This window comes from Streptopelia decaocto (assembly GCF_964273445.1).
Source record: "Streptopelia decaocto genome assembly, chromosome: 4".
Taxonomy (NCBI): Eukaryota; Metazoa; Chordata; class Aves; order Columbiformes; family Columbidae; genus Streptopelia; species Streptopelia decaocto.
This window is the reverse complement of record NC_138658.1, coordinates 36,639,806-36,664,672: the sequence shown is the minus strand read 5'-3', so window position 1 is coordinate 36,664,672 and position 24,867 is coordinate 36,639,806. Positions and strand designations below refer to the sequence as shown.

The following is a 24,867-nucleotide window of genomic DNA, read 5'->3' as shown; positions in this document are numbered from 1 at the left end:
ATTGCCAAGATACAACATCATTTCAGTTATTTTTTTCATTACATTACACCTATCATCAGATCAGAAGTAGACAATTCCTTAAGAAGTAGGTGACAATAAATTATTCTTGCAGAATAAAGATTTATGGTATTACCTAAGATATATAGGGCTTAGTAATAGGATATTTTGTTTCAAGTTAGTTATACTTTTCATTTCTAGGCATTCAAGCAAGCATAGTTAAAACTAGCAGTGACCTCACCAAATTCAACAGCCAATTAAAAACTATTACTTTCAGCCTAATGCCCAATAAAAGCAATTAATTTCAGAATACACAATTGCAACAGAAGTTTTCAATGCCAAATACAGTAACATATTTTTGATCCCTGTAAAAGCAGCAAAATAACTGCTGGTAATCTGGCACTGGGCAAGACCAGAAACAAGGGCAAAGAGCTAGCAGAAAAACAAGAGAATTAAATATGTCACCTGTCACGCAACTAGTTTTAAATTTACCAAATCTCAAAAGACAGTGGAACAAAAGTCTACCCTGTTCATCTTCAAGATTTGTGGCTAGAAAACATTCAGGGCAGGAAGCTATGTTTTCTAACTTGGTGTTCGTTTTATTCTAATTGAAATTTCAGCTTAAGCTACAGCTGATTAGAAAAACTGATTAGCTCTGTTTGTGTGAGATGGGTAAAGCCTTCATGCTAGATGTTAGTTGATTTAAAAAACACCAAACAAACAGTAGTACCTAAAACTTTCTGCACAACTGGCCACTGGCAAGGTGCAGAGACTGAGCAGGAGAAAATAATTTATTCTGCAGGCTAGTAGGAAAAAAAATATATTAAAACAAACAGAACAGCTTAATTGGAGATCGCGGTTTTACATTTAGAAGTAAATCGACTTTGTTTATGTAAATTGCACTAAAGTATCATAGAAAGGGTGGTACAGAGGTGGCCAACAGCATTAATTTTAGGCTCGATAGACCACCTATTTTACTGTATTTCACAAGGTTTGCTTGCAAAGCCCATTGAAGTGAACTGACCCTTCCTTTACTTCAATAGTCTTTGAATTTGACCTAGAATTAAAACAGCATGACTACTTGCTTTGAAAGCATGAGGTCTGAAAAAAATTCCAGTTTGCAGATGAGATTTCACATGTCGGAGTTGAACCACACTGACAAAATAAATTACTCTGCATATTACATCTCTTTTTTTGCAGAAAATATTCTCACTCTTACCTGCACATTTTCTTCTGTAACTTGAATTTCTGCTGTGTAAATATAATCAATAAGCATCCTCAAAGTCCAGCCATCAACTTCCTTTATTCGAACTCTCTTTGCTCGGCTTTCACTCATCTCACCTACAAATACAGTTTGTCAAATAAATTAGACAGAAATACAGCACATATGTAAAAGTTTAATAGTAATTGCTCCTGCCAGAAGCAGAACTTTTTGTGTATGATCAGTTGTGACAGTAAAACAACTTTCATATTATAATAATAATTCCATTTCTTTCCTTCATCCGTCCAAAGAGAAAGGTTTTGTTGTTACCATCACACAAATGCTACCTGGGTTAATACTTTACTGCAGGTGACCTATTTTCACCAGTGTACAGTATCAGGAAAATATTGTTATCAAGCCTAAATAAAACTCTTCAAATGCATACAAAAACATTTTTGCTGGCAAAGCAAGCTATTAAAATACTCTAGCTTTATTAACTTCTTAATCGAAGGAGCATACCAAATGCAGTCTGGAGTCACTTTACTTTAAAAAGAAAATGTATATCCCCACAGAAGAATTAGCATACATATTTCTTTGCTTGCCTACCTATTACTCTCTCAGCAATTTCACCTCTGTTACACATCTGTTATAGCAGTTAAAACTCAAGCTAAGATAAAATGGTAAGCAAGGGAAAACTTGTTGGATCCCATTTTGTGGGGGCTGACATATTGGCCATACGCCACAACCAATCTTCATAAGAAGGCCTGCAAAATAGCTTCCACCTTCTAAAATATGATGTTTCTCAAAATGCAACATTCTGCTTATATTTGAAATAATTGCCCGAAGACACATTTTGAAGTAATGATTATAACCTTATCCATGACTACCAACCACACACCTGGTCATCTCAGACCTTTACCCTTTTTTGCATCAACTTGCACTGAGAAGCAAAACATGAACTACACCAGTTATGTTGGTACACATATCAGCTTTGACTTTGGAAGAGTATATCCCAGTCTCTGGATACACACATTTCTTATTCTTCTATATTGGATGTATTCTTATTTCTTTCCCCTAGACATCTAGAGATAAGGGTATTGATGAGGCAACAAATTCAATGTATACAACAACAGAGCAGACAGGATGGGGAAGTGAATCAGAAGATGCTTATCATTGCTGATATTTCTTTATGAAATACATACCCTTTTTCATTGTTCATTATCCTGTGGTCTCCAGGATTAGTGACAAACAATGCATTTTACCCAGCGCATTTGTCAAAGGGATCATCACTGATAAATCTACTGTTATTCATGACTTTTTTCAGCTGAAGGGTAAGGAATGGCATTATCAATCAACCCTTTAAATGGCAGGGAGTGGAGAAGAAAATCTACAGCAACATACTACTACTTAATGGCAGCACAGGTTGCTAGCATTCTGGAAAACACTGATGAAGAACCACCTCAAAACCAGCAAAATCCAGCCCCCTAGAACTTTCTCTTTTCACCTGCTCTTCTGAATCATTTCCCGACACCACTGAAAGATGACTGCAGCGTGCTCTCTGCAGGGCCCTGTATTCCAAGTTTCTACATTGAGTTTGACACAGATTAAACCTATTGATCTTCAGAGCATGCATGCTGCAAGTTATTTATTATGCAAGCTGCTGTGGAGGTGGTCCTTTGGGAAAATCATGTGTGTGGGAGAGTTTGATATTCTGCAAGCACATTAGTTCTGTTTTCAGATTTTGTGTCAAGGCTTCTAGAGCAATGGATAGGCATTCTCTCTGTTTAACAACAGAGCCCAGAATCTAATAAATAAATAAATAAAATAAAAATTTTAAAAAGGACATGCAGTCTTACAACAATTCTAGATTGGAACACTCTTGTGTTCCAGACTTGTTTGACAGATCATATGCAGGAAATCATAGGTTCACTCACCAGGCAGTCTCAGTCTAGAATTCAACCTGCTGAACCACTCCATTCATGACTGGAGGCAGCACCACCACATCTCCACAGAGTTGTTAGTGACAGGAAAGCATATTGCGAGTAGAAGGGAAAGCATATTGGGAACAGAAAGCGTATCACGAACGGACCAGCTCAGTGCTTTGCTTTGTAACCTCCCAAGCAGGAGCAGCAGAGCACTAGCGGAGCTGAAGTTACTAAAATGCTACCTAAAAAGCTTATATGTTCCCTCACGAAGTACTGTAAGGAAGGCTTTTCTTTTTTTAATCTAAACAGAATTTTACAAATGGAGAATGGAAGCAAAGACAGCAGGTAATTTCCTGAGGACAACTGCCATCACAGAAAAGACAAAGTCAGGTCACACTTGTCCCAAGCCAGGCCCTATGGCCACTAAAATGTCCCTTTACTGATGTTTTATAATACTTTCCTCTAAACATTTAAGTGTATTTAATTCTGATCGCAATACATATTTCTAAAGAATTCCACTGTCTACAGAAGGAAGAATTATTCCTAACAACAGTCTCAGATGCTTAATCTCCCCCCCTTCCTCCCCCATAGGATAATTTTTACTAACTTACCAGATTTTGTTACTTTAAAAGGCAGTAACTTTTTCTTTCTGGATTTAATGGGGCTACTTCTACCATTACAAGTGCAAACAGGAAAAAATCCTGAGGCAGAAGGTTTGATCTCAGTTAATGCTATATCCTGGCCTGCACAGCAGTCAGTACCTAACGACTCAGAGAAAGATGGAAGTAACCTGCAAACGTGTCTAAATATGAGCTTTCAATTTCTAGTCAAGAACTAACCCTGAAGGACTAAAGTGCAATTTCTTTTACTGTCTTTTGAGTTACTGTTTTATTCTGGATGGAGGAAGATACTTTTCCATTTGGTTGTAGCTGGTGAAGGGATGAAACTTGCTTGTTTGAACTTGCAGATTACTGGATGAGAATACAAATCCAGAGAAGTGTGAATTGCAGGGTTCATGGAGATAAAAATTATGACGAACTTAGGATATTTTCAGTGGGGAGTGGCTGAACTACATCAACACCACAGCTGGGCCTTGCTGAAAGCAGCCTATGAGAGGAGTATGAAAATCCGTCGATAAATCTTGAAGCCACAGTTGAATTATATTTAAACTCCCACCAATTTAGTTCACCAACCACACTAACCTTGCCACAGATGTACAGGTTAAACTCTTCCCACTTCCTGCACCACTGGGTGTCAAAGGAGATGAATATTTAAAAACATAAAACAAGCTAAAATTTTTTAAAGGGACTGAAGCAAGAGAAGAAGCAAGATTTCAGCGATTCCCTTTGGAGAGTGGCCACAGACACTTAGAGCACTGGCAGCCCTCACGGGTAATAAACTCTTTCACGGAAAGGGCAGTCGGGGCAAGCAGAAATGTCTTAATCACAGAAAGCGTAATATAAAACTACACTCCATGAAAAGAGTATTTTCAATGTGACAGTCAACAACAGGTAATCTTTAATACAGAACTAATGTAAGAAGCTTGTGTTTCTGTTACTAAGGTGATGGAAGGGAACTGTAGAAGCAGCTGCTTTCCTTCTAACTTGAAGGACAGCAGGAAAAATTAAGAAAGAATCTATCAGTCACCTGCAATGCTTGTTTCAAATGCAAAAGCAAACTTGACAAACTACCAGAGGAAGAGATACATAATTTTACACACAACTTTAAAGCATTGTTGCTGCTAGTAGTGACTCCACTTGTAGCTTTGGTTGTGTCAAATATTTGCACATAAAATCAAGAATAATCAGCTGCTTCCCCAGGACACAACAGTATTTCATATTTCAACCTTCCAGTTGCACACAATTTAAGTTATTAAAACTCCATTTTGCTTGCATAGCGATAGCCCAAGAGTCACATTTCTGCCTCCGCCTGAGCTGGTATTTAGAAGTAACATGCTGCAGAGAATGTTTTTCATTTCAGGCAGTCAACATTAGCTACTAAACTGGCATGAGATGTGAGAAGGAACAGGCAAGACTTCAAAAATTAATTTTAACATGCATTTAGTAGCATTATCACTTTTACACCAAATTCCACATGATTTCAATGTGTGTATAACCATTATGAAATTAAATCCACAGCACAGGAATTCAGCCAGAGGCTCCTATGTATCTGAACCCATCTCAGCCTCACAAGCCTTCAGCGTTCCTGTTGTAGTAGCAAAGCAACAACTTGGCCAGCGTGGAGCGGGCAGAGGCAGAATAAAGCCTGCACAGAAAATTTGTGGCAACGATGCAGAGTACATCTGTCACAAAGAATTACCCTAAAAATACTGAAACATGCACTCCAGCCATAGGCTGCCAAAGCCATGGAAAGCTTTAATATCTACTAACAGCCTACAGTACTTGGGGACTATAGAACATAGCAGCAGTACTTGTTAAAGGACACAATTGACTCCAAAATTTACATGGAAGTTATTTTAACCTGCTTTTGGACAAGTGAGATTACTACAGCCTTGAAGGGTATAACAAATCTACTACTCCTGGCTTACTTTACGTATAAATTGTTTTAAATGAAGGAGACTTTTTAAAGCATTCATTGTGCTAACATAGAATAAGTTGCCAGTATGTCTTTAGACTGCAAAAAATAATCCATCAGGAAACCCAAATGTACGTGTTGGTTTATCTAAATATTAAAGGAGATCCTAAAAAGTAAAAGTCTTTTAATTTTGAGCTTTATACAGTTGGATGGATTAGAACATAGTAAGTATTGAAACATCTGGTACCTGTAAACATGGCATGGAAGTAGGGGCTGCACGCAGCTAGCACAACTCTATGCGCTGCAATTTCCATGTCTTCAGCTACTATCGTCACGTCACACAGCAAGTTTTGACTATTTAGAAATATAAAGAAAGCAATTTTATCAAGTGAACTACCACAGAAAATCATATAACTTCTCTCACAATTTCTTTTCCCATGCCCTCAAAAGAAGGAGGCAGATAGTGTTGATAAAGCATTGTTTTTAAATGTGTTACACAACCACATGGCTATTACTCAATCGGATTACAGATGGTGCTTGGGTACACAGAACTCTAAAACCAGACAACTGAATTGTGATAATTGCGATTTCTTGCACAGAAGTTTTTTTTTGCATTGAATAACAAAAATTTGTATCAGTCCAATTTATAAAATCTTTTCACTGGAAGTCTGGGCCTCTTTGAATAACTATGATCGAAAAAAGAATTTTATCTACCCAAACACTAAAAAATTGAGGTAAGAAATAAGATCTTACAGATAACAAGGAATCTTTGAGTTCAGCCTCAAGTAAGGTTGCCTACTGGAGGTCACACACCAAAAATTTCAGTGGCCAACCTTTGGGGCCATATTGCAATCCTAGTATTAGAATATTTTCCCCCTTTCAGCTCTTAATACCTACAACGACTATCTAAATCTTGTAAGTTTAGCCTGCAATACAGTTATTAACAAAAATATGTTTAATATAAGGTAATGACCATATTCAGATAAAACACAGAATTCAGAGGAGCTTGAAAACAACCATTACATTATACAAAAACTTAAACAGAAAGCTGCACATAAGAGGTCAGATACCCAGGTTTTCAAACACCTGCACGCAGCTTGACAACAGGAACAAAAGGTTTCATACTTAGCTGCAAAGAAATACCAAAGAGAACAGTGAAGCCTGAAGCAACAGAAATACATCAATGCAAAACTCCAGCAAATTAATTCCATTGCACATATATAAACATAGCAAGTCAGAGGTATTCTGGATATATCTCTAGTCTGGTACTGCATTAGGTGAATGGATATACCCTCGCTTACTACAAAACTGACAAGCTAAATAAACTACTGATAAAGAAAGAACCCTATAAACTTAATCATGTACTCTGCTGCAAGCATCTTGTGGCTTCCACAGCAACTCAGCACCTTCAGGAGGGCACACCAATTTATTTTGGAAAAGCTTGTGTTCTGAAGCAATATTTTAACCATTTGCTTGTATAGTGACTGAATGAACAAAGGCCTGGGGAGTACAGCATTTTGGTGAAGGAAACGAGAAATGGAGGGCAAAAAAGTATAGATATAAGAACAATAATGGTTTACCAGCTAGCAGGTTGTTCTTCATTAGTTTATATAGAGAAAGGTCATTATCCACATCTTCAAAAGATTTTGGTACAGCCTTGTTTGTAAGAATGAGGATTTTAACAAATATAAATAAGGTCAAATTCCATTGTGATAAAAGCAAATTATAATGAAGAGCAAAGATAAGCATCAGAGGGTAATTTCTTCACATATCAAGAACTGATTAGCTATCCTAATGATCTCTCTGACTCAGTGTTGAGGTAATTGTGAGTAATGAAATGCAAAAACTACCAAGGACAAAATTAGTCAAATTTGTCAAAATTTGAAGGCACAGAAAAACCCTCTTAAGAGCTAATAGATCCGGGAAACTTGACAGCAGCCAAAAATGTAATATAAACTCACAGACTTACGCATTCCAAAACCAATGTATTTTAGATGCTTAAGCAAATTACGTCTTCACTAGTTATCTACTTTCTGGAGAATATAGCTCTGGCAAATACCTGCTTGTGCCACACTAATGAGAAGAACTGAGATAGAAACCACTTTAAAAATGTAGTCAATATAATAAAAAATATAATTTCCTTGATTAAGTCTTCATTTAAAGTCAAAGTCTGAAACATTTCTAAAATATTTCCATTTATTAATTCAAACAAATAAATGCAAATATTAATGTTTATAATCAGCACTTACAATTTTAAAAGCTGTACTCAAATAGTAAAGATTGCTGTATCAGCAAGCTTATTAAATAAAAAATAGTTAAGGTTTGCATGACACTACTCCTATTCCAACTTTAACTATTTATACATGTAAGGCAAAATTGCTCAAATTGCTTCTACAGCAATTCGAATTTGAGTAACCATGGAAACTAAACTATATTCTGAAAATAATCCTAGGCCTTCAAACAATGCGCTCTGCTGGAAGACCATGAATCTTTTACTCTCAACACAACAAAACGCAGGTAAGGTTTCTGACTTCTGAAACTGTTGTAAGATTCATTCTGGGAAACTCTTTCTTCATCCAAACTCTTGCTCATCCTTCAGAAGTCATGGCTGCTGACTCTAGCCAGGCTCTATTACACTTTTTGAAAAATTAAATCTGGTTACTAGGATCCTCGAAAAAGCCAAAGGCGTAAGTAAGGGGAAGCAACAAGTCTCAGTCCTTCCAGCATAAGGTAACTAGGCTGTTAACATACTAGAAAAATAGTCTCTGCTCTTATGCCATTATCCTCAGACTAAGGAAGTCTTTGAGCTGCGTTTAAGTCATATAGTCAACATATGATTTTCTCCCCTCTTCCAGTACAGTACAATCTGTCAGAGACAGATAAATGCATTGATCTGATCACAGTCTCTACCATAGTATTAACAATTTACCCATCCGTAACAGCGAAGATCAAAGGCATACTTTAATAGGGTATCAGTTGCTGACTTTTTTCAGGTGAAGCCTCTCTAGTTTTTAATCTTATACGGGAAATAACAAAAGACTACATGATTTTCACACCCTCCAGTATTGTCTGTGCCAGAGAAAGGCTTTATTTATTTAATTTCTCCATTGTTGCTGTTAGTTATAAAACTGAATTACTGTCAGTGATAGTTGTGAGTTCTAATTACCACAGCTCAGTTGTGAGCTCTAATTACCAGCTGTCACAGTTTTCAACACCATCTCACCTACTCGTATGTAGAAAATAAATCAATATGGGTGCTAAGAACAGCATCAGCACCATTCTCCCAGCTCTGCTGAAACTGATGGTAGTATCACTCAAGGTCTTATAAAACTTTATTAAGAAAAGTTACTTTCAACATTTGATTTGGGAGTTCATCAATTTCCACCAGGGGACAAGCAAAAGATAACAAAGAAAAGAAAGCATACTGTCAGTTGGTTTACATTTGTTAGACTGTGACCTTTGCCTCCAGACTACAAAATTTTAACATTTTTCCACTTCACAGCCTACCACAAAAATCAACAACAGACATACAAAGAGCCAACTAAAGAGTCACTTCTCATCTATCCAGGATCAACTACATATAAGACAGGACCAGTAGCTGTAACTCCTTAAATACAACCTCTAAATAATTTTCAAGTCTCATAAACCTAGTTTTGATTAACTTATGTGGGGAAAAACATACTGTAAACATTTGAGCTATCATCACATGACTACCATTCAGCTATCACTCCAATGGATATTTGATCCTTTTCATCAGCTACACTTCTGAAATTGCATAAATAAACTATTATTATTAACTTAAAGTTAAAAATGTATTATGGACTCCAGGCAGATGTATACAGTGAAGTAATACCTTCTTAATTCATTCATAACTTTGAAAGCTTTCTTCATGTGCCATGGATTTACTGTAACAGGACAGTGAATTTCAGTGTTATCATCTTTCAGATCCAAGGGTTTCTGATGGCAAAGTTTGGTACATCTGGAAAGGAAGAGAAAAGAAGAGTTAATACTTCTGTCTAATCTCCAGTTCTGTCACTCTTATCTTCTCCACTTTCACCTTGGAGACAAGGAAAATATTTGCGCTTCAGCTTATTCTTTACTCCAAGCAATTTTCATTTCCCTATTACCAACAGCGTGGAAGAGTAGGTAGAATTCCTAAGGAAGCAAAAAATTGGTGACCAACACTAGCAAGGCTAACAGAGGCACCCAGGGCTAACAACAGTCTCCACTAAGGAAAACATGAAGATGATGCTCCAGAATATTTCCAATAAACCCTGAAGTGAGGGGAGCGGCAGAGGTTTGGGAACTTCTAGCCTGCTGCCCATACAAATCGATGGCAGAACACAGCATACATCACCCTTGTGTCTCAAGGCCTTCACTGCCTGCAAGACAAGAGCTGCTCTCTGTCCTTCCACCAGGACCTCCCTTACTGGTTCATGCAGCTCCCACTTCATCTCCGACAGGAAGATCGTGTCATCAGACTACTGCAATTGTCCTGGCTTTCCCTAGCAGCAGCATGAAATGTGAGTATGAGAAAAACTGAGTAGTTTTGCTGATCCACTCAATGTTTTGAAAAGCAAAAGATGACCAACACCTTAATTTTCCTTACTCTCAAAACCCACACAAAATAGCAAGAGAAAAACTGAGCAGTATGAAAAGTCATTAACTGTGTCTACAATTACCTCTTTCTAAGAAATACCCAAGTTCTACAGACACTAACCTTTGCAGACAAATAGTTATGTACACCACTCAGGCACTAGGACTGTTCAAATCACAAGTGGGTTTTTTATGCCAAGTGAAGCCAATGAGTTTCGTGTTTACAATCACAATGTTATTTTTGCAAGGCAAATTACATTGTTGTAGTACTCAGAAAATCCTTAGCATTAGTGATGTTTTTACCTGCACTACTGTAACTATATTCCTGAACCACCAAGCTGGAAATAAGCAAAGTCACTGAAGTCACTTTACCTCAGAGAACTGATTTCAAATGAAAACTCAACCTTAGTAGATTTCAGTAATAGTCAAATTGAACATATGCATTGATCCCACCCTTTCTTCCACCATACCAACAACTTTTTACCTGGGCATGTCTAAGGAAGATTAAAATAAAATTTCAATTATAATTTAAGATTTTAACCTAGAACTCTACATTCTGTGTACTACAACAACATGCAAAGCAAAGTAGTTGGGTCTACTTTTCATTATTCTAAAACTAGCTACAAAGTTTTGGAGCAAACCAGCACAAAACTGCATCAAGCAACAAAGGAATTTTTAAAAGTATCTGTAAAACACTGGCTAACAAAGTAAGGTCCCTCTGCAGAACTCAAACTACTACGAACTTGCTACATTGTACCATGAACTGCTATGAATTAAAACTTACATGCTCAGTTTTGAAAATTATAAAACTCACTGCTGAAAGGGGCCAAGCAAGACAGGAAATCTGCATCAATCAGAAAAAAAAAAATCAAGTTATATGTTATAGAGCACATGCATATGCTGCTGTATGGAAGTATTAAAAAAAAAAAAAAAAAGAAAGAAAAGACATCCTATCTAGCAAATTCCTTTACACTGAATATTACTCTTCTAAATTCTTTGACATATGTAGTGATCAGCATTCAGAAAAATGATACACAGAAGTTACTGACTTCAGGGAACATTCAAAACACCAAAGACCAACTGTGAAGAAGAGACACAGCTTTTAATTATACCACTGACATACCAAGTACAAGATAAGAATGCTTTTTACATTCCAAAGTAATACATCAAATACTGATGTGTACATATCTGCACACATATAGAAACTATATACACATCACATACATATATGCAAGAAACGCTGGTCAGAGCTGCCTGTAAAGAGCTGCCAAGCAATGTGGATAGATGGAGGAGTTCCTATGAAGCATAAATTCATTCTCTGAAGTTTCACTAGTTTGATACAAAGGATGATTTTGTTTTAAGGTAATGAAGCCTACAAAACAGTCAGTCACATGCCTTCTATTTCTAGAGCAGCTCGTCTGCCCGAAGCTACTTGAGCATCTCTTACCATTTCACCAGTTAGGTCATTGCTGGTGCAACTGGTTCCCTTTGGTTCGATCCCAAAAGCCTCACCTACACGTACCTGAAAACAACCTCCCGAAGGCGCGGGATGAAGCTGCGCTGAACTGGAGCATATAACAGGCTGGATCAACCCAACTGAAGTGCAGCTCGAAATACATGGCTTGCCTAGTGCACTGCTACTAAAAAAGATGCTTAACTAAATAACCAGAAAACCGAGAGTGTGATGAGCATGACTGCTGAGTCAAACGGGGAGTGTAATTTGGGACCACATATGGAGGAAGCAGAAGGACTGAGGGGGAGGAGGAAAAAAAAATATAAATAAAAAAAGGCCTGTCCCCGCAAGCTGGAAGGCACAAGGGAAGGCGGGGAGGAGGAAGGGGGGCGCGGTGTGCCGGCATCCCTGCCCGCCCGCTGCCCCACGGCCCGGCCCGCCGGCCCCATGCCCGCCCCGGCCCCCAGCGCCCTGCCGACGCGGGCAGCGCAGAGGGCGGCAGCGGCACGACGGGGCATCTCAAACCCCGGGGCGGCAGCGCTAGCCCTGGGGAGCCCTGGCCCGCCGGTCACCAGACACCGGCTCCGCCACCCGGTCGCCGACATGACCCTCCCGCCAGCGCCGCCCCCCACCGGTTGCCCCCCGCCGGGGCAGGGGCTGCCCGCGGGCACCGCTCCCTCCCGATGCCGAGCGGCCCGGAGCGGGCCGGCCACGCCGCGGGATGGGCGGGCTGCGGAGCGCCGCGGTAGCTCAGCTCGCTGCTGGGCGGCTGGGCCCGGCCCCATGCCCCCAGCCCTGCCCAGCGCTCCGCACCGCCGTCCCGGCGGGCTCAGGGAGCCCGGCAGCCTCCCCGCCCGCCCCGCTGCCGCACTCACACGGGCGGCAGCAGCATCTCCATCGCGGCTCCGCTCGGGCTTCCTCCGTGCAACGCGGGCGCGGCGCGCTGCCGCCAGCACCATGCCAGCCGCCGCTGCCCCGCTGCGGGGTGCCGGCTGCGCCCCTCCGGCGGAGCCCCCGCTACCCGCCGGCCCGCCGGGAGCCGCCGGCGCTGCCCACTTCCGGGTTCCCGCCCGCGGGAGAGCGGTGGCGGGGACGGGCCGCGGCGCGCAGGCGCCGCAGTGGAATGGGGGCGCCGGCCCCTGTGAGGCGGGGGGGCGGTCGCCCCTCAGGCGGTGCCGGCGGCCGCAGTCCCGGGTGCGCAGGCTCCCCAGCGCCGGAGCCTCCCGCCCGGGCGCTGGGCTGGGAGCACTCGGGGCTGCGGGGCGGGCTGCAGCCTGAGTGGTGCAGCCCCGCCCGAGTGGCTGCGCGCCCCTCGTCTTTGGGAGAACGACAGGGGGGTGTTGTTCCCCTTCGCTGTCAGAAGCGTGTCCTGGAGGGGACGCGCCTGGGTCCAGTGCCCCTTTCCGTCCCAGGGCACCTGAGCGGGCATCGCCCACCTGCCGGAGCGCGGCGGCTCAGGGCAGGGCCGGAGAGCGACGCCCCGAGCTGTCCCGCCGGCGACGTGTCCCATGGAGCGCCCGGGGCAGGGCGGCCTCAGGGGGAAGGAGGGTGGCGTGAGGTCCCCGCGGGGGGACACGGACCTGCTCCAGCCCTCCAGTCGAGACTGTTCATTTTTTATTTTTCCAGAAAAAAAAAAGTGACAGGTCTCTTCTCCGAGAAGACCAGCCCTAACGGAGAGCGACCACGACCAGCGACCCAGGCCAGGCGAGGAGCTGGCGTGACACCAGCCTGTGCAGGTGGTGCCAGCTCAGAATGGAAGCCAAAACAGAACCCAAAAGAATGTCAGGGCGGAGAAGGTGGACTCTGGGTTTGAACAGGCTGCAGCGCTGGTGCTCTGGTTCACTGTGACCTCCTGGATCTCATCCACTTTTGTTTGAACCAGTCCAGCAGAACAGTGACTCTGCTACTCAACACAGCTGCCCTCCTGTCTCTAGTCGTACAATCACAAACATCACTAATGTTGACCATTAAGTACTTGAGTTGTGGTTTTATGTTTGCCATTAGGCAAAAAGAACCACAAACAGGACAGGGATCTATTTCAAACACGTGTCTTTGTAAGCAAAACTAATTCAAACAGTAATGAAGAATAGTATATTTGGCAACTTTTAACTTGAGGGATTCAAGAAGAACTCACTGTACTTAAATGCCTGTAAGTTACTTCCGCATCTCAGAAGATTATGTAGTGGTTAGCAAGCTGAACATGATTTGGGTATTCAAGAGTTACAGTATCAGTAAAAACAAAATGCTTCTTCACAAGAGATTTGACATTGATTAAGTTAATCTATAACTAATAAGTCTCTCACTGATGAAAAACTATTTTTCTAAGAGTGAGAGGAGTTTGAGGACAGCACATTGTAAGAAGGCAAACCAGAAAATGGCAGGTGCATTTTGAGTGAAGAATATTACAGATGGATACATAAAGCCTTTATCAATGCTTCTAATAAAAACACAGGTTATTAAAACTAAATGTATTTTAATTTCTTATTTCATGTTTGTTAATCTCTAATAATATTCCTCATTTGAAAAATGCTGGTTTAGTTTTCTCAGTTTACCAATCCTCTTTCACTGCACTGTGATGTTTGATCTGAGAACACTTTTACATTTTTTCAATGGCCTTCCACTGGAGGTTTTTCTAAATGAAATAATTGCAACTGTCAGTGCCTGTTTTTATGAAATCTGTGCTTTGTAACTGCTGAATTTGTCTCTTCTCAAGAGACAACTAGATTTGCCTCTGGGTTGTATTGGAGAAGACAAGCTACGTGTTAAAGATTTGAAAGATGCAACAAAACCTGCTTGCAGGGCAGTCTGCTCCGAAGGGGCCAGCTAGCAATCATACACCCTGAAACAGAGGTTTAAAATTCAGCTGGCTTCATGTGTCCTAGAGTCAGCAAGTTCTGAGTTCATCAGCAGGTCTGGCATGGGTAGATCAGAATGTTGCTGACAACTGTCACATCACATTGGCAGGTTTCTGTACCCCCAGAGCTAACTCCTGTTCATGTCACTTTGTAAGACAAAGATCCTCTTTTACTGATCTGTAAGACCTACATGAATCTTACTAGTAGTAGATTGTGCTGTGTTTAAGGGACCACATTAGAGTATGAAGTCATTGTAAACTTCTCTGGAAGCTGATGAGGGTTTGTGTACACACATACAGATCCTGCAAGCATGTAGGCAGCTGCTGATGCTCCCCCTTGTTCAAACAGCAGTACTGTTTAATAACGCTCATTTTTAAATGAACTTTAAGCATTTCCAATGTGGGACTTCTGTCATTTTCTTGCAATGTTGTTTTGGCTTTTGAGCCAAATGTTTAATGTTAGTTGAAGTAACTTCTGTGATACAGAACATCAAAAAGAAACACAAATAGGGCAGGGTTCTATTTTTTTTTCTAAAATTATGTCTTTGTACTTCAGTAATCTTGAAAGGAATCATAAACAGCTGAAACAAAAATGACTGCATCCAAAATGCATTATGTGGTTATGGCAAAACAACCTACACATCTAACCATGAGAAAATACATCCTTTAAATACGTTTTGATTTCTATGGGATTTTGCTTGTTCCAATACCTCCTCTTAGAAAATAACAGAGAAAAAAACAGAAACAAAAACACTTAAATATGTGTGGGGGTGTTTATATGTTGTTTTGAAAGGGAAGAGGCTACATTTCTTACCTATGATGAAACAGCTGCCATGTTTGTTTATGCTGCAGCAATTCAAATCACTGCATTTACTGAGGAAACTCCCAGTTGTGTTTAGGACAGCCCCTGTAACAACTCTTGGTCCTTTCCTACTTGTTTTAGAGAGTTTTAAAGGAATGCTGCCAATGCTTACTAGTGACTGCATGGTTCTTTGGCTATATTGACACAGAAATCCTGCCACCAGACATCAGTGAAGTACATCCACTGAAAATGCTCTGTTTTCTAGCAAGATAGTTCCATGAGTTACACAGCCCTACACATGGAATAAGCAATCCTGGTAACAGTCAATGTAACTGCATGTATACATGGTGTTCTACAAGCATCTTTAAGACACCACATACCGTGCTGACGTGGTCATGTTAGAAGAAATCTGTATTAGGTTTAGCCACAGAGAACAGTGAAATAAGTTCGTACCAGTATTTCTAATTGACAAACGCAAGTTAGGAAGACCTCTTCAAAAAGGACAAAAAATACATTTGTAAGAATATTTATTCTTGTTTAACATATTAGAAGACATAGCTTTTTAACAATTTGGCCAGAATACTTATTAGAAGATGCTGCTAAGGCTGGGATCCTGTTCATGACAAAAGAAGAAGAAAGGAAGGGGCTAGAATTGAAGACTTCAGTATATCTCTGTATTGCTATTGCTTCAAACAGAAAAACAAGGTCCTTCCTCACTTTTTTATCTGCTAGGTTATCTATTATATTTGTATACTACTGAATTTAGTTGTGGGTAATTTATGTATAAAATTTGCATAAAAATAAGTAATTTTTATCCAAAATAATTCATGGCACACATCCATTGCTTTCCCTGTGCATTTCACCCCCTAGTAACATTACCATCCAGCAACAGACTTGTATACAACCAAGGCTTCTGCATCTAAACGGATCCACAAGGACCTACGTGGCATTCATGACAGGACTTGAGGTCAATACAGGCATTAGCTATTACTGCATTCTTTTGTCTGAGCACTAATATAATATCTATCATTAACTAATCTTAAAAGGCCTTACTCCAGTGTAAGAGACTCTTTTTTTTTTTTTTTCTCTATAAGAATGGAATATTCAAAGTTTCTGAGAACCACTTAGCTAAGGACATGAATGCAGTTGGGAAGAATTACATTGATAAGTAATGTGAAAAGGAAAAGCATGTGTATGCAGAAGACTGAGAAAAGGATGAGATTGCAGAGGAATATGTACTGGAGAGTAGGCAGAGAGGGAAAAAAATAAGACGTAAATTTGGAATGTGAAATAAGGCATAGCAAAGCAGCTGCTCTCAAAAATAAATTGTACTGTGACCAAAATCAGTTAAACACAATTAAGCATGGATAAAAATGTTTAGTTTTTCTAGCACTATTCTTCTGTGTAAGCAATTGCTGGAGCACTTAAGAATGATACATACTTAATGAAAACAGGTAAACAGTAAGGTTTATGCTGTAGAGTTCATGGACCTTATGTGATGAAGAAAATTAGTAACTAAGGACTGTTTTTTTTCAGTTTTCAAAACCAGACATGGTGTAATTTCCAAAAAGACCTGACATAGCACACAGCCTGGTAAACAGGCTTTAAATACTCCAATCCGAGTCTCGTGAAAGAAAGGCCAAATAAAAAGCAAATAGTATGAAGTCTGAGTTCTGCTCAGTGGAGAAGTCCAGTCTGTGCAATCAGTGCTGAACAGGGCAGTGTTCCTGGTAGATTACAAGTTCATTTTAGTGCCACAGAAAAATGTAGTCTGAGTTCAAGCAAGGATTACAAATGGAAACAAGTATAGGTCATGGCTTTGATTCACATTAGTACTGCAAATTACTGAGATGCAAAGTAGAAATCTTGATGAGCAGATCTGAGGCCCAGCACTATGAAGGTTTGTATTTCATGTATGGTGTAGCCGTAAGATGACTGTGGAAGAGATGGACCAGCTCCTACTTTCTGACTTGTATTGCTTCCTGGTAATCAGGTCTCTATACTGAGTGGGTTCCATTCACTGAACTAGCAGAAAACCCACAAAAAATTATTAGATTTCACCTTGTAGCCATGTGACAACTTGGACACGATGCAAAGGTAGCAGCAGAAACCTGCAGCAAGGATTTCTTGGGAAAAGCTGGACCATCCCAATCAGCTGCAGGCAAAGCTGATGATGGAGCTCCACCCTTCAACAGAGTGACACCTCACTGAAATACGTTCTGCATGGGTTTTGTGGACAGCCTGTACACACACACACACGCACACACACACGCATAAAAAAAAAAAAAACAAAACGATTTACAAGATCCAGTCCTTAGCAAGTGATATATCATGTGGATAAGCAGGACCATTAGGGTAGTCTTCTTGTTCATGGAAGTCTTCTCAGTCACTGGAGTCTTTTCCTGATCATTTTACTTCAAAGGAGTGTAGATTGTTCTTATTTTCAGTCACGCTTGTGTAACTTGTCAAAACATTATTTTCTTGAAAAATGAAGCAGAAGTAATTTTATTCATAGTTAATAACTGTAAGGTATAGTACTATACCTATTGGTGCAAGTCCATCAAAGACAGTGTACTTCTGCTCCACTGCAATTGCTCTGCACTCTAACAGCAATAAGATAGTCCTAACCAATTCAATCAACTATTACACGTTTTTTTGGGAACAAGTACAGCTAATTAATTAAAATTACATTTAAACAATTGATATACTGCCATCTAGTGCCTACTGGATGCACAACTATACACAGAAATTCTATTAATTTAAAATAGTCCTTGGTATCTATGATTGGCCTACAGCAAAAGAATAGATCAAATTGCATGTAGTCATGCATATAGTGAGCTTACCTAAGAAGAGTAATAGGGAGCAATTTACACCAGGAAAAGTGACACAGTATGCTCAAAGAATCAATCTGAATACATATTGTTTCATATGCATATATAAATAAGACTGGAGGAACAGTATTTGCAGAGTCTACAGTACTTGAGTGAAAATGAAAAATGCTGTAGACTGGGAAAGAACAAGTCGGATATAGTTCACATGTTGTACAAATTATTTTGTTGTGCAAAAAGGCAATGAAATAAAATATTATATTGAGAAAGTCATAACAATCATATCTGTGTAGTTACCACATATAATTTTGCACAGACAGGTTGTTTGTAGAAAGTGAAAAGCAGATCATGCTGCTGTTCCAGAAACTGAGTAAATCCCCATTTGGAATAATATTTTGTGTAAGAAAGACTCAAAGGTATTGCAAATTCATTGTAAAGATTAAGAAAAGAGCTCAAGATCAGTACACTCAACTTTGCAGAATGTCTAGTAAAATTGGACTCTTATTATATTGAGTTTAAAAAAATGAAGGGGAAATTAAAGTCAAAGATTTAAGTAGGAAAAGGCTTAGTCCAATAATTCTGCTACAAGCAGATGCTCATATAGTAAGTAGTCAATTTTCACTGGCATCAGGGAAAGTTTCTTGACAGTTTTTCTGTGCAAAAGAATAATATTTTTATCCAGACTAATATATTAGGGAAAAAAAAATAGGTATCCTCAGAATCCAGAATATTCAAAAGATTCCCTTGTCAGAAGGCTAATATTTAACCATAGAGTCTAAAATGTTAGTTTATGCAAGCTAGTTCTTGACATGTTCATTTTACGATTTTCAGACAAAATATTTAGAAAAAGGAAAAAGAACTGTGGGGAAAAAAAATACATATTTTTTCCTTGAAATTTCATCCTCTGTCTTTATTTTAATTTTATCAGTAGTTTTCTTAAGGCAAATTATCTCAAACATTCCTCTTTTCCCATGAAAATTATCCTAGACAATATATAATCTAAACCCAAATAGCTTCAGAAACAGTTCTGCATTTCCCTTTGTACAGTAAGTAAATGCTTGTCATACTGTGATGGCTTTATAATATAATATAAACAGAAATGTGATTTTGAAAAATAAACAAAGAAGAGATACAATTAATCCATTTCATATTTATTTTTAGAAATATACACTGAAAGCATAAATCAAACTGTGGAACTGAGTATCATGATATATCTTATTTACTTATCTCTTCTTTAACCTAAATTTATTTGTTTTTTAATATAGCTGGAAATTCAGTAAAATTTTTAAAGTAAGCAAGAGTGCCCATTCTGTTCTTCACAATTTTTCCATTCGCTGTTACATTATGTCCTTTGTCTCATCTGCATTAAGCAGTCCAAATTCTCTCTCTATGACTGTATTAACTTTTACCTACCTATTTTCATCAGTCTTATCTCTGGGCTTCATTATGGACACTCAGGACATTTTGCTAGATAATTTGTACTAATCTATTATTACCTGAATTAACAAATGGCCACACTATGCCTCCAGCATTCAAATTTGTGTATTAATTGGTGAAAGACTGAAAGAGTTCTTATTAATACCAGTGTTATCTTCTTCTCTTTTCAATAGCTTGCATTTAACAGCCACAGAATTTTAAAGGGCATTTTATTTATTAAGCCAAAGCTTCATAGCAAGTGGCAGTTTTTGGTTACATGATTACCATGTATAAACAGCCTGATGCTGTTCAGCACACAAAACTTACACTTGCATGATGTGAAAATCCGAAGCTATACATGGAGAGAAAGGTTCTTTTATTTTAAATGTATTCAGAAGTGATCTGTTTTTTAATCTCCATAGGATTTTAAAAACTTACAGAAGCTTGAAATAAAACAGGTACCTGTGAAGTGTCTGTAATTTGAGGCTAGAATATAGACTGCGCTTACAGCATTATGACTGTCAGGACTATTACAACTAATTCATGCAAATAAAATAGACTTTACTGTTATTTTTACCTTTTCACTTCCCCTTTCTATTTCTAGTTGTGCTGGAATCTGTCACAACCCCATATTTTCAGAGCAGAGACTGCATACTTTACATGGAACTGAATAGAGTTCAAATATTAATTGCACCTGTAATATGAGTAAGAAACAGTAATAATAATTACACCTTATAGTTGACTGTGAAAAAGGTTGTGATCCCAATCCTGTTTCCATTCATGCCAAATTTTAAATAAAACTGAGAGGAGGAAAAGTAGATATTAGGCCTCTTTGTGAGGATACAACTGTGAAAGTTAGTCCCCAAATATTGTAATTATTACTGATATGGGAAAGGTTATGCCTTAGTATAGGATTTAAGCCTGGGCCTCTAATCTACATTAGCTTTCCTTAAGGGCAGCCAGCAAATAAGGATGTCATAGCACAGCATTGTTCAACCACAACACATCTTTTTACCATACCCTTATCGGACATCATCATTATTGATGGAGTTGCAGAGGAAGTAATTTAAGAACAGGCCAGACTCCCTGGTTTAGACTCCCCAGCACTGGATGAGCCCTCAGGAGCAGACTTTGAAGTCAGATGCACTAAAATGACAATGTCTGCAAAAACGGCCAGAAGATGGAACAGGAACTGAGCAAAAGAGAATCTTATGTCTTTAAGTCCTTACTTACATCATTAAAACCTCTAACTATAAAAATTACCTGCAAACCTAATAATTAAAACAGTATACCAAAACAAAACACAGACTGGGTGCTCTACTAAGAACAAAAGTAGAATAATACTATAAAGTTTATATACATATTTCGGATAAACCAGTTGAAATAGGCAGTCACATATTTCTAAAAACGCTACCTAGTGTTGTGTACAATAAACATTTATGCATTCCAAATATTTAAACTCATATTTTTTCCCCCAACCATGCTTTTCAGTAACCCATTGAGACCACTCTGTTTTCCATTCAGTAGAAACAATACTTATATATAAAATTAGCCATATTCAAATGAGTGTTGACAAATGTAAACTTCCTGGGGCTTCAGGATTCTAAAATGCTCGGAAGCATTTGTTTATTTGGTTTAACCTCAAACACTTGTCTAGTGCCATTTATCATGCGTACTGCATATGTGTGCAAGCCATTGAGTAGAGGTGTTTTGTAAGTGTACAGCAGTTTGCAGTAATGGATTATACATTAGACCAGATTTATAAATACCTGAACAAACAAAGAATGTTAGAAAATTATCTCTGAACAAGCACAGAGAAATGGGAACTACATAGCAGCAATTGTGTTCACTTGTTAGATAGTATGCTGCTGATACAATGCAGACTGTGGCAGAATGCAACCCCCCTCTCTCTCCCAGTTTGGAGTAGGCACATCTCCCTCTTTCTCCGCTACTTGAGGCTAACAGCTTCTTTTGTGTGGCCCAGGGCACACCACCCAGGCCCATTAGGAGAAGGGAGTGCCGAGCCGCTGGGCACCCACAGGCAATGTGGGGGATGTTTGGAAGGCTTCAGGGGCACCCACAGTCAGTGTGGGGGGTGCAGAGAAGCTTCTAGAGTGACTCCAGTCAGGTCTGATCAGCCTATAAAAAACGGGACTCTCGTCGGCGACTCGGCCCATTGTGCGGGTCCCTCGGAGCACGAGCTTGGCCCCTGCCGCCGGGAGCCACGGGCCCCCCCCGCTCCCCGGGATGGAGACTCCACTTGCCCTGCCGCCACGTGTGTAAGTAAAACTTCTCGCAGGATTGCGAGCACATTTATACTTTCCGTGCACATTTGCACATATATTTTCCGTGCACATTTGCACGGGTACTTTAAATTAATCCTCGCACAGTCGCGAGTGGCCGCTGAGAGCCCCTCGCACAACCGCGAGTGTATTTGCCTCCCGTGCTTTCAGATAAGCACGTGTAGGATTCCGTGCACACTAGCACGTGTAAGTAAATTATTTCCTCGCACAATTGCGAGTGTATTATAAATTTACCCTCGCGGAATCGCGAGTGCACACTTCCCGTACTCACTACGAGTACGTGCATCTCTTTTAAAAAAAATAATCCTGCACCGTGTTTGGCAAGTGTGTGCTTCTCCGGGACCCAGGGCCGGCTCCGGCATTGTTTTGGTGCAGCCACGTGCATGCACACTGTGGACCGCCGGTTGTAACAGTTGCTGCCCCTTCAAATTATTTCCTCAACTGATATCCGAACCTGTATTTAAGTCACTTGTGGAGTGCTAAAACCCTGTTTCTTACTGGTTTAATAAAAGTTGCTGTGGACTCTGTTGTCCCTTAAATTAACCTCAGCGTGCCTCCGTGTAATATTTCGTGACACAGACAAAGTATGTGTTTTCTCAGCTGACTGTATTGGATATCCGAAAAAACAGTCTAAACCCAAGATTATAGCTAGCCTATAGTATTTCAGGAAGACTGGCAACTGTAGGAGTACTTCTACAACTGAAATTATTATGCTAATAAAAAAATGTAGTTGCTTGAGCTTGGGTGTCCAAATGATGAATCAAATCTCTCATTTTAGGAGTCTTGGTTCTGAAGTCTTTTAACAACTGTTCTAAATCTCTTTTATTGTATCTCTTTCCCTGCTACTGTTTCCCCTCAAATATCATCCTTGCCAAATTCAGAATCCAAACCCCCAGATTAAAAGACAAAAAACATGTATGCATTCCTAAGTATGCACATAAGCAAGCAAACAAAATGTGGGGAAACAAGAAAAATAAATGTGCGGTTCAGCATTTGGTTTCATCATAAATGAAAGCAATAGCAGCTAAGCAACATGAGATGATATGTGACTATTTTTTGTAAGAGACTTTTTTGTGTGTGTGTATTTTGTTTCTTAAAAAAAAGTTTAATACTATTTTAATTATTTTAAAAATAAATTGCTATAAAGTATCTTAACTGACATAAATGTATTTCTGGTAAACATAAATATTCTAACCATTGTCATTAACTGGCACTGTTATTAGATACTTGTCTGTGGGACTATGTACAATACACTGCACACTAGCATTTCTGGTTATTCCAGAACAGACGTGTTAACTAGAACACAGACGTTGGTACTCCTTGCAAAACAAACAAAAGGTAAAGACTTCTTGCTTTTCAAGCTGACCAAAAGCTCAGACAAAGGCACCACACAGGTAAGTTGTATAGTTGTACAAAGAAATGGGAAGTTCTGGGACTGATCTATTGAACCACTCTTCTCTTTAAAGTAGATGGTAATTAGATCTGTGTGGATTCAGTCCACACCTGCCACATCAACCATTCAGCAAGGCAGAACACCTTACAAAAGTGACGCCGATTATGTGAACAGCAACCCATGAATTGTGGCCTCATTTCACTGTCACAGAAAAACTTAGTCCTCTGGTTGCTGATCAGTAGGATTTGTAGTTTTCTGAGGAAGGAAATAAGAGGAAGCATAATAAGAAAGAGGAAAAAAGAACATTTTTGCTGAGAAGTGGAACTGAGCAGGCTCTTATCACAGGAGCTGAACTGAAACCAGCAAGTTTAAGGCTTTTCATTTAAGGTAGTTGCCCAGGTCATTAAATATGTGTCTCTACATAAATCAAGAACAAATGAATGCAAGTGATGAATGTAAATGCTCTGGGTGGGAGGATTCCATTAGGTATTTTTCTACAAAAAGACCCAAGAGAAGTCACAGAAACAGAGATGAAAAACTTGGGACAGCCTGAAGAAGCCCATACCTCAGAAGCAGCTTTTGGCACTTCTGCATTCTTTCAAGAAAGGCAGAGCTGCACCAGCTGCTTGGGATGACAGGCCTGGCTTCTCTTAAGTAGTACACAAAGAACAATCCCAACCGGGCAATGAAACAGTCTTGCTGTCTTTTAAGCCCCTGTTCCAACTTTGATCCTCTCCAGTGTCCTCACTAACATCATCTCAGGGCTCACGGATGGTCTTATAAAGCAAACAGATGGTTAAGAAACATTAGCAGATAAACAGAGCATACATCAAATAATAAATAGGCTGTTTTGTAAACTCATACTATGCACATGCTTGAATACTGCATCATTCTAATACTTCCCCTTTCAGGATATAGCTGAAAAAGGCCAAAGAAGCTAATAAAGATTGCCAGAGAATAACTGAAGTGGTAAAGGAGCATTTGACACACAAAAGGGTGCCAGGGAATAATAAGACAGAGATCCATAGGGTAGCATGGACACTGCTGAGTGGTCATAGGCTCTCTCAAGAACAAAAGGTTATAAAATGAAATGAGCAGTGGGCAGGTTTTAAAGAAAACATGTTTCTTCACAAAACACAGAACCGGGCCAGAAATATCTTTGATGACTTACTATGTGCTAAAACTTTCCACGGTCTGAAGGGGCAACCAAGCAAGTTCATGGAGAAAGAATCCACTGGAAATAATAATAAAGTTCACAGACCCCTTCCTTGAGAAGTCCCTGCAAGACAAGTTGTTGGCAATGGGAAAGTATTCTGCAAAACAAGCTGAAAACAACACTATGCTGCCTTTAACCCCACACTTTTTTGCTAGGCACCCGCTGCTGTTTTTTCTTTCTTACTTTCCACACCCTGCGATGCCTCCTGAGCCACCTTCCCCGCACGGACAACCAGTCCCGGGCCCGCATCAACTACCCGCCCTTTTCAAATTCAGTCCCGGGCTGCTGAGTCAGCTTGACGGAGCATCGCCCAGGGAGTGAGCGGCACCGGGGCTGGGCTCCGGGAAG

The 24,867-nt window shown here is 39.9% G+C and overlaps 1 protein-coding gene across 4 annotated transcripts in view; it reads right to left on the bottom strand.

Moving 5' to 3' along the window:
- The window catches only part of KLHL2 (kelch like family member 2), a 57,242-nt gene extending 44,478 nt beyond the window's left edge, over positions 1–12,764 (bottom strand). For all 4 annotated transcript variants that reach the window (XM_082050506.1, XM_082050507.1, XM_082050509.1 and 1 more), the window contains exons 1-4: positions 12,583–12,764; positions 9,512–9,637; positions 5,906–6,012; positions 1,217–1,338 (exon numbers count right to left, since the gene is read on the bottom strand). In XM_082050506.1, coding sequence (XP_081906632.1) covers positions 1,217–1,338; positions 5,906–6,012; positions 9,512–9,637; positions 12,583–12,605 — 378 coding nt within the window. In that variant the 5' untranslated portion in view covers positions 12,606–12,764. The remainder of the gene's footprint in view (positions 1–1,216; positions 1,339–5,905; positions 6,013–9,511; positions 9,638–12,582) is intronic.
- Between the last annotated feature and the right edge of the window lie 12,103 nt (positions 12,765–24,867).